Raw genomic sequence first — 14,895 nt, forward strand, 5'->3', positions numbered from 1 at the left:
GGATCACTGGCCAGAGCTTGCACAGTATGCAATTGAGCTACTGGCCTGTCCTGCATCCAGCGTTCTTTCGGAACGCACATTCAGTGCTGCTGGAGGCGTGGTAACCGATCACAGGGTGCGTCTGTCCACTGACTCGGTCGATCGACTGACCTTCATAAAAATGAATGAGTCTTGGATCACCACCAGCTACCAAGCACCTGATGCTGATGTAACCGAATAATTTTTTTTAAAATCTCAGATCCCTTCAAAGACTGCCTATGCTGATGCTGAGTGACTATCCCTGAGTAATTATCCTCTTCCTCCTCAATCATCACGCTGATAGCTTGTAAGAACATTTTTGGTTCTGGGTGCCACCACCAGTGCCTAAGGCACAATTTTTCAGCCCCTGTTTAACAGGGGCGTGTAATTACGATTTTTGATGTAATACTTTGCAGCAGGGCTCGTTCCTGCATTCCAACTAGAGTGTCTGTGAGGGGTTGCAGTGTTGTGGCACCAGCACCAGTGCCTAAGGCCCAATTTTTCAGCCCTTGTTTAACAGGGGCGTGTAATTACAATTTTTGATGCAATACTTTGCAGCAGGGCTCGTTCCTGCATTCCAACTAGAGTGTCTGTGAGGGGTTGCAGTGTTGTGGCACCAGCACCAGTGCCTAAGGCCTAATTTTTCAGCTCCTGTTCAACAGGGGCATGTAATTACAATTCTTGATCTAATATTTCACAGCAGAGCCCTGTGAGGGCTTACAGTGTTGTGGCCACAGCAACACCTAAGGCCCAAATTTCTGCTGAGTATATAGGGCAGGACCCTACTTTCAAACAACTAACTTACAAACAACTCCTACTTGCAAACGGAAGGAGACAACAGGAAGTGAAATCTACCCCTAGGAAGGGAAATTCTCTCCTGTAAGAGTTAATATGGGAAAAACATTTCTCCTTTCCACTGATGCTTTCCAATCCATTGGGACAAAAAGTGAGGTGAAATCTTCTGAAGAGGAGGAAAGACAGCAAAACAAATGTCACAGGGGTGATAACCCTTTCCTATGTTTTCCAAAAAGCTTAAAAAAGATTTTTTGGCTGGAGCTAAACACGTTAAAAATGTACCCGTTCAAAATTACAAAGAGATTCTACTTAACAACAAACCTACAGCCTGTATACTGCTGTTCAGAGTATATAGGGCCTGGTGGCCCCACACCTTTCCTTATTTTAATTTGGGTGTGGGGTTCCCCTTAATATCCATACAAGACCCAAAGGGCCTGGTAATGGACTGGGGGGTACCCATGCCGTTTGTCTCACTGATTTTCATCCATATTGCCAGGACCCGACATTACATTAAACCCGCAAGCAGTTTTAAATGAGATTTTTTCCTTTAAAAATGACATTTGGTGCAGGGACTGTTCTAAACACGGGAAACACGCGTCACTTTACAGGCATACTATAGACACCCCTCAGGTACGATATTTAAAGGAATATTTCACTTTTTTTTTTTTACTTTAAGCATCATTAAAATCACTGCTCCCGAAAAAACGGACGTTTTTAAAAGTTTTTTTTGCATTGATACATGTCCCCTGGGGTAGGACCCGGGTCCCCAAACCCTTTTTAGGACAATACCATGCAAATTAGCCTTTAAAATGAGCACTTTTGATTTCGAACGTTCGAGTCCCATAGACGTCAATGGGGTTCTAACGTTCGTGCGAACTTTCGGTCCGTTCGCAGGTTCTGGTGCGAACCGAACCGGGGGGTGTTCGGCTCATCCCTAGTTGTCATGTACCAAATAATTCAGCTGCTTTAGCAATACCATCTTATAAAAGAATGGATATTGTTTTATAATAAAAAGCTACTGAAATCTTTGAAATGTATAATAGTCATTTTGTTTTAGATTTGGACTGAATGTGTAAGGGTTGGATCTTCATTTGTAATTTTTGTACTGCTTGTATTCCTAATTATTTTTCTTAATTTTATTTGTGTTCGTTTTGTTTTTTGGGGGGGGGGGATTTTTTTTGGTGTAATGCGTTATGGTGAGTTTTTGATGTTTTGCCACGTTCCAATACAGTTCCTTGAAGAAAAAATGCAGCATGCTCTACTTCTGTTGAGTGTCCTGGAACACACTGCAATAGTGAGAACTTTGTCATTGGAATCCATGTAACCTACTGTCCATGCCAGTACATCTATGTCCATTTGATGCTGAAAAAAATTACCTGGACTGCATGTGGTGTGAACCAGCGGGGTTCCACCCAAATTTTGAACAATATCTGTATGTATTCTCTTCCTTGCCTAGATGCTGACATGCCGTTTAAAAAAATTTAAATCGCCGTAATTACTTTTTATTTTTCTATTCTTCTTTGCACTTCCTGGTTCTCCTCCCGTGGGAGTAGGCGTGTTTCTAGCCTCTCCCAGACTCCTGGGAGCTAGTCTCAGGCTTCCCAGGATGCCACTGAGCATGTGGGGGAACGAGCAGTGAATGCTGGGAGCACAGCATTCACCACATCCAGGAAATAAATGCTTGTGGGCTTCAAATGCCCACAATGAAGATGGAAACCGCCTGCAGTGAATAATATAAGTTATTCTTTCCGATGAAATCTGACACAGGCAGACATATTACACACAGTATGTGAGTATGTAATGCTGAGAGGAAAAGTTTGTGAATGAACTAAAAAAAAAAAAAAAACGATAGATAGGTGGACCCCCGCTTTAACCAATTTTGGTAATAGTGAACCAACAGAATCCAGAACAACATCAATCAGATTGTCTATAGCAAACAATTGTGTAACTCAAACAGATCCCTCCAGATAACAGTTTTGCTCCTACATAAATTGGAGCTAAACTGGACTTTTTCAAAAATAGAACGGAGGAGCTGAAATGCTATTAATAGGTTAATCCACCAAAAAACTGATATCTCAGTTACAGATGAGAAGGGTCATCATATTCTTGGGAACTCCAGCAGCAACATTTCCCCACCATATCTATTGGTGCCAATTCTACCCACTGCTGGGTGCTCCAACTCTTCCCATTACTTTACCCAAATTATAAAATAAATTAAAACAACTATAGGCTTTGGGGGTATAAAAGTGCACTTTCCCTTTAAGAAACCATTAGGGAGTTCAAAGCCCAATTCTAGACAAAGGGTCCATCTGAAACTAAAACAAATTAGACCTGAACAGTCTACTAAATGCAAAAATATCACTCTTTGAAGTGGCTTTTTCACACTTGTACAAACTTGTTTTTGTTTTTTGCACCAAGTGTTGGAAAATAAAGGAAGACTGTTTTCTTGGCTGAGGATGAAGGTGTCAAGGAGGATGGTAAGATCTTTCTTCACTCTAAAGAAAGACAAACAGGATATACTGTCCAATGCCATCAATCAATGAAGTGACAAACAAAAGGCTGGCTTTAACCTGGTCAGGCAAACATGAAGCTGGAGGGCAAAGTATCAGTATAGGAAGGCCAGTGTAACAAAGGTGCTGGACAGTGTGACAACCAACAGGCATCTGCTTCAGCCTACACCTGGAGTTATAGGAATTATAGTTCACTCATGTTGAAATATTGCTGATCTCCGTCCATGATGATTCTACTACAAATCGCTTTCCTCATCGCTGTGTGTGGAAGGAGCCAAAGCCAAGAGCAAACGTAAGCCAAAATTTCACCTTAAGTTGTTATAGTCTCATTGTTTAGGGCCCATGATTTCAGTGTATCTGTAGCTGTAGCCTTAGCAGACCCATAGATGAGGAGGGGGGGGGGGGGTATCTAGCCATCTATCATAGGTATCATTCATAAGTCAGGAGTATCCACCCATAGGTGAGGGGTATCCACACATAGGTTAGAAGTATCCTCTCATCCGTTACTAGTATCCATCCATAGTTTTGGGGTATCCATCCACAAGTCATCAATATCCACACAGGAGTATCCTTCCATCATTCAGGGTTGTCCATTTGTAGGTCAGGGGTATCCATCCATAGATTAGTAATATTCACACTTAAGTCATAGGTATCCACCAATCATTCATTTGTATCCATCCATAGGTAGGGGTATCAGTCCATGGATTAAGGGTATTCATCCACATGTCAGGGACATTCATCTATAGGTCTGAGGCATATACTCCTAGTTCAGATGTATCCTTCTATAGGTCAGTGGTATCCATCTATAAAAGTCAGAGGTAACCATCCATAGATCAAATCAGGGAAATCCACCCATAGGTATGGGGTATACCACCAATGCGGTATGCCAGGTTGTTATTGTGGGCAGCAGATGTATATTATCTGCATGTACAATGGTTGTTGTTTAATAATGAAGGTTTATTAAAATGTTATCACTATGAGAAGGACTCTTAGGAGGAGATTTACTAAAACTGGTGCACACAGAATCTGGTGCAACTGTACATAGTAACCAATCAGCTTCTAGGTTTAAGGCTCCATTAACTTTAGTGCGTCTCCAAAGTCGCATAATTTCCAGGGTGACTTTGGTGAGCGACTTATGGTGTGACTTTGATCCCACTTTACATTCTCTGAACCAAAGTCAAAGTCGTGCAGTCAAAGTAGTGCAGGCACCTTTTCAAAGTCACTGCAACTTTAAGACACAAAGATTTGAACAGATGCCATTGAAAAAAATGGACTTCGACTTATCATGCGACTTTGATGTCCAAAGTTGCATGACAAGTTGCACAAGTGTGTGAAGGCAAAGGTAGAAGTTTGGTTACTATGCATAGCTGCACCAGATTCTTTGTGCACTCATTTTAGCCTCAAGTCCCCCCATCTGTTGCTTTACAGTGATCCCTGGTTGGTGGCTGTATGACAGTAGGAGCTCTGCTCAAAGCTTCAGTGGGAATACATGGAAATGCTTCCACACAGTGAAGGCCATGCTTGGGAATATTCGCAATTATACTTTTCCTGCATACTAAACTATTTTTTTTATCTTTTATTGACTCCTATAGCTGATATCAGTGCATGCCAAATTATGCTTATGAAACTGGATTCTAATTTTTTATTTTATTTTAAATGCTGATTTTCTATAACTTAAAAAGAGCATTGTGGCAATAATAAGCTGCAAGATTCCATCTGATCTATAGAAAAATAGTTTGTACAGTACTATTGGTCATAACTGAAAACTAATTTTATTTAGTGACTGCAATGCTAGTCCTGCCTTGATGATTTGCCCAGGCAGGAGCAGCATTTAAAAAACAGTTTAGGTTAAAATGAATGCATGCATTGCTTGTTTTGAGACCCGTCCTCCCAGCTGTCTTGGTACAGATTGCCCCTCCAGGCTGTTTGGATTGTGTGCAATGTAGTAACCAGGGTCATTTTTATGGGGTCACAGGGCTGTTGGTAAGGAGTTGATAGGAGTCAGCTCTTCTTGTCCATTAAGCTGGACCTGGTAATCTCAAACCATGCAAAACGTATTACTAATGTTCATATAAAAAACACCCCCTCCCTTTAGAATGTAAGCTCTACGAGCAGGGCCCTCCTATCCTTTCTGTATTGAACTGTACTGTAATTTTGCTGTAATTGTCCGCAAATACAGAGATTGAACTGTTTACCCCATCCTCCAGGTCGTTTATGAACAAATTAAATAGGATTGGTCCCAGCACAGAACCCTGGGGGACCCCACTACCCACCCCTGACCATTCTGAGTACTCCCCATTTATCACCACCCTCTGAACTCGCCATTGTAGCCAGTTTTCAATCTATGTACTCACCCTATGGTCCATGCCAACGGACCTTATTTTGTACGGTAAAGTTTATGGGGAACTGTGTCAAATGCAAAATCCAGATACACCACATCTACGGGCCTTTCTTTATCTAGATGGCAACTCACCTCCTCCATAGAAGATTAATAGATTGGTTTGGCAAGAACGATTCTTGATGAATCCATGCTGATTACTGCTAACGCTACCGTTTTCATTACTAAAATCTTGCATATAGTCCCTTATCATCCCCTCCAAGAGCTTGCATACTATTGATGTTAGGCGAACTGGTCTGTAATTTCCAGGGATGTATTTTAGGCCCTTTTTAAATATTGGTGCTACATTTGCTTTTCTCCAATTAGGAACAATGGTCTGGCAATTACTTGACCGAGTTCCCTAAGTACCCTCGGGTGCAAGCCATCTGGTCCCGGTGATTTATTAATGTTTTAAGTTTCCCAAGTCTAATTTGAATTCTATTCTCTGTTAACCATGCTTCCTGTGATGTGTCATGAGGATAAACACTGCAGTTTTGGTTACTGAAGCCCCCCGATTCCCTTGTGCAGAATGAGGAGAAGAATAAAATCAATACCTTCGCCATCTCCCCATCCTTTGTAACCAGATGTCCTTCCTCATTCTTTAAGGTTGTGGAGAAGTTTAAGGCAAGGTAGGGTTATAAAAAAAATATCCCAAGCTTTGAACATCTCACGAAGCACTGTTCAATCCATCATCCAAAAATGGAAAGAGTATGGCACAACTGCAAACCTACCAAGACATGGCCGTCCACCTAAACTGACAGGCCGGGCAAGAAGAGCATTATTTAGAGACGCAGCCAAGAGGCCCATGGTAACTCTGAAGGTGCTGCAGAGATCCAGAGCTCAGGTGGGAGAATCAGTCCACAGTACAACTATTATTCATCCACTCCACAAATTTGGCCTTTATGGAAGAGTGGCAAGAAGAAAGTCATTGTTGAAAGAAAGCCATAAGAAGTCCTGTTTGCAGTTTGCGAGAAGCCATGTGGGGGACACAGCAAACATGTGGAAGAAGGTGCTCTGGTCAGATGAGACCAAATTTGAATTTTTTGGCCTAAAAGCAAAACGCTATGTGTTGCAGAAAACTAACACTGCACATCACCCTGAACACACCATCCCCAGTGTGAAACATGGTGGTGGCAGCATCATGTTGTGGGATGCTTTTTTTCAGCAGGGACAGGGAAGCTGGTCAGAGTTGATGGGAAGATGGATGGAGCCAAATACAGGGCAATCTTAGAAGAAAGCCTGTTTAGAGTCTGCAAAAGACCTGAGACTGGGGCGGAGGTTCACCTTCCAGCAGGACAACACAGCCTGAGCTACAATGGAATGGTTTAGATCAAAGCATATTCATGTGTTAGAATGGCCCAGTCAAAGTCTAAACCTAAATCTAAGTGAGAATCGGTGGCAAGACTTGAAAATTGCTGTTCATGGATGCTCTTCATCCAATCTGACAGAGCTTGACCTATTTTGCAAAGAAGAATGGGCAAATATTTCACTCTCCTAGATGTGCAAAGCTAGTAGAGACATACCCAAAAAGACTTGCAGCTGTAATTGCACTGAAAGGTGGTTCTACAAAGTATTGACTCGGGGGCTGAATACAAATGCACACCACACTTTTCAGATATTTATTTGTAAAAAATTTTGAAAACCATTTATCATTTTTCTTTGACTTCACAATTATGTGCCGCTTTGTGTTGGTCTATCACATAAAATCCCCCCCCCCCCCCAATTTTTTTTTACCTTTTTGTTTGTAACATGACAAAATGTGGAAAATGTCAAGGGGTATGAATACTTTTTGAAGGCACTGTATTAATAGTAAAAAGGTCAGGTCTGAGCATGTAGGCCATTTACAAAAGTCTGAAGTGGGCGATTGGGGACAAAGGGAAGGTAAATTTATTAAATACCTTCTTCAGCTCTGTGTATATAAAGGAGCAGGGGGGAGCACATGTCCATAATGGGGATAATATTGGCATAGCCCCAAATGTACAACTATGGCTAAAATTGATTATAGTTCAGAAATATTTAGACAAAATAAAGGTGAATAGAGCACCTGGACCAGATGGCATCCACCCACGGATCCTTAAAAAATTGAGCTCTGTCATTTCAAAGCCATTGTTTCTAATTTATAGGGACTTTTTAATGACTGGCATAATATCCCTGGGTTGGCATAAGACCAATGTGGTTCCTATATTTAAAAAGGGATCGAAGTCTTTACCAAGTAATTATAGACCTGTTTGTTTAAAGCGGAGCTCCACCCAAAAGGGAAAGCTCAGCTTGTTTGCTCCCTCCCCTCTATCTTGAAAAGAGATTAAGGGGGATGATCAACATATATAAATACATAAGTGGTCCATATAGTGAACTTGGTGTTGAGTTATTCACTTTAAGGTCCTCACAGAGGAAAAGGGGGCACTCTTTACTCCTGGAGGAAAAACGATTCAATATATGCTCCAAAAACGGAAAGGCTTCTTCACAGTGAGAGCTGTAGAGCCAAAGTTTCACAGTGAGAGCCCTCAAGAGCTGGTTCTGTCCAGCTCAGTAGATTTCTTTAAGAATGGTCTGGATTCTTTCCTAAATGTACATAATATAAAATGTATAGGTAAAATTGATCCAGGGACTATCCGATTGTCTCTTGGGGGATCAGAAAGGAATTTCTTCCCCTGAGGAGCAAAATTGGATCATATTTTGCTGGGGTTTTAATTTGCCTTTCTCTGGATTAACTGTGGGTATAGGATTGTGTATATAGGCTGGTATAATTTTTTTCCCTTTTATTGTTTGAACTAGATCAGGAAGGCAGCAAGTTGGAGCAGTCTCCACTTGTTGCCAAATGTTGGAAACAAGCCTGAGGTTACAATCCCAAAACCAATCCCAATCCCAACCTGACTCTGAGGACCTCCCAGATGTGAAAGCCAAGCAAAGCGATCTCCGAGTGGGGTAATTTTTAGCGTAGGTGGGGGGGTTGAGTGGCCCACAGCAAAAGAATGCAAGTATTGCAGGGAAAGATTGTTTTGTATTGTGAAAAGTGAACTCTGCCCACTGTTCAGGTAAATCAATCGTAATCTGTTTACACAGAGACTGTTTACCTTCAATGAGGGTTCTGATTTAGGATGGCCATACAACAGGAATCAGGCGATTCCTGTGAACTGTCCAAAATTCGAGCTATGAGTGGTGAAGGGGATACCCCAAAACTCATGGGTTTCAGTAAAATTTTGACTGCTGATACCAAATTGAAAAGTGAATGTATTTATTATACAAGCATGTAGTTAGACCTATGTGCAGAGAGAGCAGCATAATACATGGTGTTGGATTCAGTATTGCTCTAACTGTAATTCAATTTATATGTTCTTCAATGGATAGGACCTAGCTATCCAATATTTCTTTGAAGTTCCATCTGTATCTCTGGTGAAACTCACTGGGATGCGAATAGTTGTTCACATAGGCTTGTCACTTCCAGTGGCTCTTAGGGGGAATGTGTCTTCAAAGACCGAGATAGCAATCTTCCCAGCTGGACAAAATATAAATATAAATGTAAATATATATCCAATATATCTACTTAATCAGAAATAAATGTTTGATAAACAAAATGGCTATTCCACTTTCCCTCTCAGTGGCCATACCAACAAGACCCAGATCCACAAATTTCAAATGAGAAATTGATGGGGCCAGGTGGATAAAAGGCAGCTGAATAGAGATTTCAGGTAATCAGCTGCAGTCACTGTCTGGGTATTCTGGCAGCTGTGTTGGCTGAATAGCCAGCAGCGGTAGGCTAAACATCTGCACTGTTTAGCATGGATGGGAGAATCTATGGATTTTTTTCAGCCAGCCGGATGGGAAGAATTCTTTATGGCTAGCTTAACTTGACTGGGTGTATGTCAGGGCTGGACTCAGCCCTTCCTTCTCTGAGCTGGCCGCTCACCTGTCAGCTCATTGTCAGCTCCTATCTCTCCACAGTTACTCAGCTGTTGATGATATCCTCGTCAGTCCTGCCTACTTAAGCCCGTCCAGCCCAAAGGATCTCTGCCTTCACCTTGGTCAACATCACAGAGCCTCTGTCAACATCTCCTGCGTTCCTGTTTAAAGACTTGCTCTGCTGACATCCTTCTGGCTCCAGATCCTGCTTGCTGTTCCACTTCATTGATCCCAGACTTCTGGCTTGGCTGACTATCCATTCTGGTTACTGAACTTTGGCGATGTTTTGACTACCTTTTATTATTAAACAAGTGTGATTTAACTGTACTTCTGTCTCGGTCTATGGTTTCTGACAGTAGACGAAGGCCATGCATTCAGAGGATGCATTCAATCCACTTGTTGGTAATATTTTTTCCAGATTGGATGAACTGGATCACCGCATGGATCAGTTTGCCATGGCGTTACAAACGCTCCTGAGTCGCACGGCTCACCAGGAATCTCCCACTGTTGCCGCCCCGGTACAACCTATCTTGCAGGCTGTCCCTGCTGATGTTCCAGTCTCTGTGCAGGCACCTGCCTCAAGTATTACCTCTATAAGAGGTATGTCTGGTTCCGCTCTGCTTCCCCAGCGATTTGGGGGCGATCCAGTCCAATGTAGAGGTTTTCTTAACCAGGTTGAGATATACTTTGAGAAGCTGCCTCAGGCGTTTTCCACGGACAGAAGCAAAGTAGGTTTCGTGATATCTTTGCTTTCTGAGAGAGCCTTGGCCTGGGAAAACCCTCTAAGGGAGACACAAAAACCTGTTGTCTTGAGTTACCCTGAGTTTGTGGCTTTGTTTAAAAGGGTATTTAACGTTCCTGCACGCTCCGCTTCTGCTGCCAAGTACCTCATGTCCATCGAACAGAGTACAAGAACTGTTGCCGACTACGCCATTGATTTCTGTAATCTGGCAGCAGAGGATGTGTGGACAATGAGACCCTCGTGGCTGCTTTTTCTCATGGTCTCTCGGATACCATCAAGGATGAGATGGCAGCCCGAGATATGATATGATATGATTACGATGGCGCCACGCACGCTACGTCACTTCCTGGTAGAGACAGCTGGAACGCAGGTGGAACGCAGCGCGCTGCTGCTGATTCCACAAACACACACTCAGCGTCCCTTGCTGTGCTAGCCGACACATCTGCCCATTACTACCAGCGGCACTGTGTGCAGCCTGTGAGATACATTTAGGCTATCCAGGAATTTTATAAAAATATATATTTTTATACATACTTTTTAAAAGCTGTTATCGTTTGGATCAAGTTGTTGTGTCTCAAATAAAACCCAGCGTTTTTACTACACTATGGGAGCCTATATCTTTTTTCCTCTATGAGGAGCCAACCACAGAGATAACATCTACAGGAAGGTGAATTACCCCAGACCTCTGGATGAGACCGGTGGAGCAACCGTGGTGGGCCTAAAGATAAGCGCATTGCCCCCGTGGGGGCGAGGGGATCTGGTGAGTGGGGACACTTGAGGGGGAGCACGAAGTCACAAGTGGAATTTTTTGAACACTCACAGTCACCAAATTTTTTGAACACTCACAGTCACCGTGTTTATGTCAACTATTATGAATGGAAATTCAATCTACCTGATGAACTATTAGCTACACACAGGTGCAGCAAGACCTGTTGGAATACTCGCATTCACTAATTTGGGATATTAACCCCGAGGGGGGTTCTACATATAATTATGGACTATCACTAAGTCTTTATGCACTCATAAAAATACTTGTTTATATATATTTTTTATTGCATATGTTCTCACTGCATATATATATTTTTTTCCATATGGTTTATAATTGAGGTTATGTGCTTTATTAAGGTCTATACCAGTATTAATATATAGGACGGGTAACTTGGAGCTAGTAATCTAGCATACACTTAGAGACTTGCACATTAAGGTATATTTACTAGTAGGAAACACTCACTGATTAAAGATGAGTCATGTTTCTGGCAGGATCATCTCGCTAAGTGAAAAACAGCCTGTTTATTAGTCACGTATTCACAGCTCACTGAGCATTAACATAAAAATTTTTAATTTTCTCACCACCTGGCACCCTTACCCAAACTAGGAAGCGCCACTACCCCTCTTCATTCGTATTATTTGCAGCCCGAGATATACCTACTGAGCTGGAGAAGTTGATCACGTTTGCCATCCTCATTGATTTCAGACTCAGAGAAAAACTCTCTTTTAAGGAGCACTTGCGGAAGCCTCCTGTACGTAGGTCTCCGAGCTTTGCAGTCCCACTCGTGCCTCCCTCACCTCCCATGCCTCCTGGTACCGAGTCGGTCAGTGAAGGTGAACCCATGCACTTGTGTTTCATGTGTCTCTCTGCAAATGAGAGAACCTTTAAGAGGTGGGAGAGATTGTGCCTTTTATTGTGGTCAGGCAGGTCACTTTTTGAAGTCTTGTCCTACCCGTCCAGGAAACACCCGAACCTTGAGGTCCTGTCACAGACAGCCCTTAGGTGACGTTGTTTCATCCCCAGTTATCCAGAAGGATAAGCCCCTGGTTTCGGTCACCCTTTCTTGGGCTGAGTCGTCCATCGAGATACAGGCTCTAATCGACTCTGGGGCTGCAGGCTTGTTCATTGATGCTGCCTTTGTATCAAAGCACTCGATTCCGCTGCAGTTGCGTGACACTCTACTTGCCATTGAGGCTCTTGACGGGAGTCCTCTACAGCCTGCCCATGTGACTCATGAGACAGTTCCGTTGTCCATGGTCGTAGGGGCTCTTCACCATGAGATAATCCAATTCCAAGTTATTTCCTCACCTAAGTTTCCGCTGGTTATTGGTTATCCTTGATTACAGAGGCACAACCCCTCTTTTGATTGCCTGCGTGCTGAGGTTCTCTCCTGGTCGCCACAATGCAGTAAGACATGCTTCCAGAAGGTAGCCAAGGTCCTGTGTACCTCTTCACTCTCCTCCCTGCCGGAGGAGTACTGCGATTTTAGCGATACCTTTCACAAAGGTCAAGCCGGTAGTTTGCCTCCACACCGGCTGTATGATTGTGCAATTGACCTTCAACCTTGTGCCATACCCCCTCGTGGCCGGGTTTACCCTTTGTCGGTCTTGGAGGATAAGGCCATGGAGGAGTTTGTTGCAGACACACTTTCTCAAGGTTTCATCCGCAAATCCTCGTCTCCTGCTGGCGCTGCTTTCTTCATTGTAAAGAAGAGTGGTTCACTGAGACCTTGTATTGATTATAGGGGTCTCAATCGTTTCACAATTAAGAATGCCTATATGATTCTGTTGAATTCAGAGTTTTTTTGACCGCCTCAAGGGAGCAACGGTTTTCACAAAGCTTGATTTGAGAGGGGCATACAATCTCGTGAGGAATAAGGAGGGTGATGAGTGGAAAACAGTGTTTAATACCAGAACAGGCCATTATGAGTACCTTGTAATGCCTTTTGGCCTTTGTAACGCTTCGGCAGTTTTCCAGGAATTTATTAACAATGTCCTCTGAGTTGTTGCCGTTATGTGTGGTGGTTTATCTCGATGATATCCTCATATTTTCCAAGTCTCTGGAGAGCCACCACACAGATGTCTGTCAAGTGCTTCAGAAACTAAGAGAGAACAATCTCTATTGTAAACTCAGCCCTTCCTTCTCATAGCTGGCCGCCACCTGTCGGCTAATTGCCAGCTCCTATCGCCCCACAGTTACTCAGCTGTTGATGATATCCTGCTCGTCAGTCCTGCCTACTTAAGCCGTCCAGCCCAAAGGATCTCTGCCTTCGCCTTGGTCAACATCACAGAGCCTATCTCCTGCGTTCCTGTTTAAAGACTTGCTTTGCTGACACCCCTTCTGGCTCCAGATCCTGCTTGCTGTTCCACTACATTGATCCCTGACTTCTGGCTTGGCTGACTATCCGTTCTGGTTACTGAACTTTGGCTATGTTTTGACTATGTTTGTTCTTTTTACTTTTATTATTAGTCCTGCTGATCCCTGTACCCTGCTCTACTGACCCCTGGTCCTCCGTCCTGACCCCTGTACCCTGCCTTACTGACCCCTGGTCCTCCATCCTGCTGACCCCTGTACCCTTCCCTACTGACCCCCTGTTTTATGTCCTGCTGACCCCTGTACCCTGCCCTACTGATCCCCCTTTCCTTCATCTTGCTGACCCCTGTACCCTGCCCTGCTGACCCCCTGTCTTCTTTCCTGATGACCCCTGTATGCTACCCTACTGACCACCCGTCTTCCATCCTGCTGCCCCTGTACCCTGCTCTACTGACCCCCTGTCTTCCGTCCTGCTGACCCCTGTACCTGCCCTACTGACTCCCTGTCCTCTGTCCTGACCCCTGTACCCTGCCCTACTGACCCCCTGTTTTTCATCCTGCTGACCCCTGTACCCTGTCCTACTGACCCCATGTCTTCCATTCTGCTGACCCCTGTAGCCGCCCTACAGACTCCTTGTCCTCTGTCCTGACCCCTGTACCCTGCCATACTGACCCACTGTCTTCCATCCTGCTGACTGCTTTACACTCCCCTATTGACCCCCTATCCTCTGCCCTTGTGATGTCCCTCCTCTACCCTGCTGACCCCCGTACACTGCCCTGCAGACCCTTCTCCTCTGCCATCCCTGTCCACTACACTCCTTAAGCCCCTCCCACTGTTAAGTGTTTGGCCACAACCACACCTTACCACGGCGTGCACAGTGCGCCACTAATTCCTTCCTCTACTAAGTGTCCCTCATTCCAAAGTTCAAATGTTGGGATGTATGGATAAGTAGAGCATTTTATATACTGTACAACTATATAGATCAGATCAAAATGAGGGACAAATGCGGAGGAAAGAGGGACAGAGGGACTTTGTTCAAAATCAGGGAAAGTCCCTAGAAATCAGGGACAGTTGGGAGCTATGCAGCTGGATGTTCACTGTTATCAATTTAGGAAAAAGTTGGTTAACTGTCTGCTCTTTTGCCCAGCTCTCCCTTGCAGTTTAGGCATCTCTATCAGATTTCTATAAATGAATCCATTGGTAACATGTTTTGTTTGTCCTTGTTTTAGAATAGCCTGCGTCTCTGTGTTAGGGCTTCGGAGAGTCAGTGCGCCAGAATACATTTTTCTGTGTGGCCTCGTTATTTCTAATTGGGCATGGCATCAATGTGTTTAGTTGCTGTGACCACACGGTCCACAGAATTCCATTGTCCTTTATGATTAATACTAGTGTCATTACTGGCCCTTATCTTAGATATGCTGTGCTAAGATGGATGACATGTAACAGTTGTTTTTATTGTTACAGGAAATGC

General features: G+C 43.6%; 1 protein-coding gene across 1 annotated transcript in view; it reads left to right on the forward strand.

Annotated features, from left to right (window-relative positions):
* The first annotated feature begins 3,408 nt into the window (after positions 1–3,408).
* The window catches only part of C5 (complement C5), a 153,152-nt gene continuing 141,665 nt past the window's right edge, over positions 3,409–14,895 (forward strand). Inside the window, exon 1 of the mRNA XM_073599551.1 lies at positions 3,409–3,615. Within this exon, the coding sequence (XP_073455652.1) occupies positions 3,548–3,615 (68 nt within the window). The 5' untranslated portion in view covers positions 3,409–3,547. The remainder of the gene's footprint in view (positions 3,616–14,895) is intronic.

This window comes from Aquarana catesbeiana, linkage group LG09 (genome assembly GCF_042186555.1).
Source record: "Aquarana catesbeiana isolate 2022-GZ linkage group LG09, ASM4218655v1, whole genome shotgun sequence".
NCBI classification, from domain to species: Eukaryota; Metazoa; Chordata; class Amphibia; order Anura; family Ranidae; genus Aquarana; species Aquarana catesbeiana.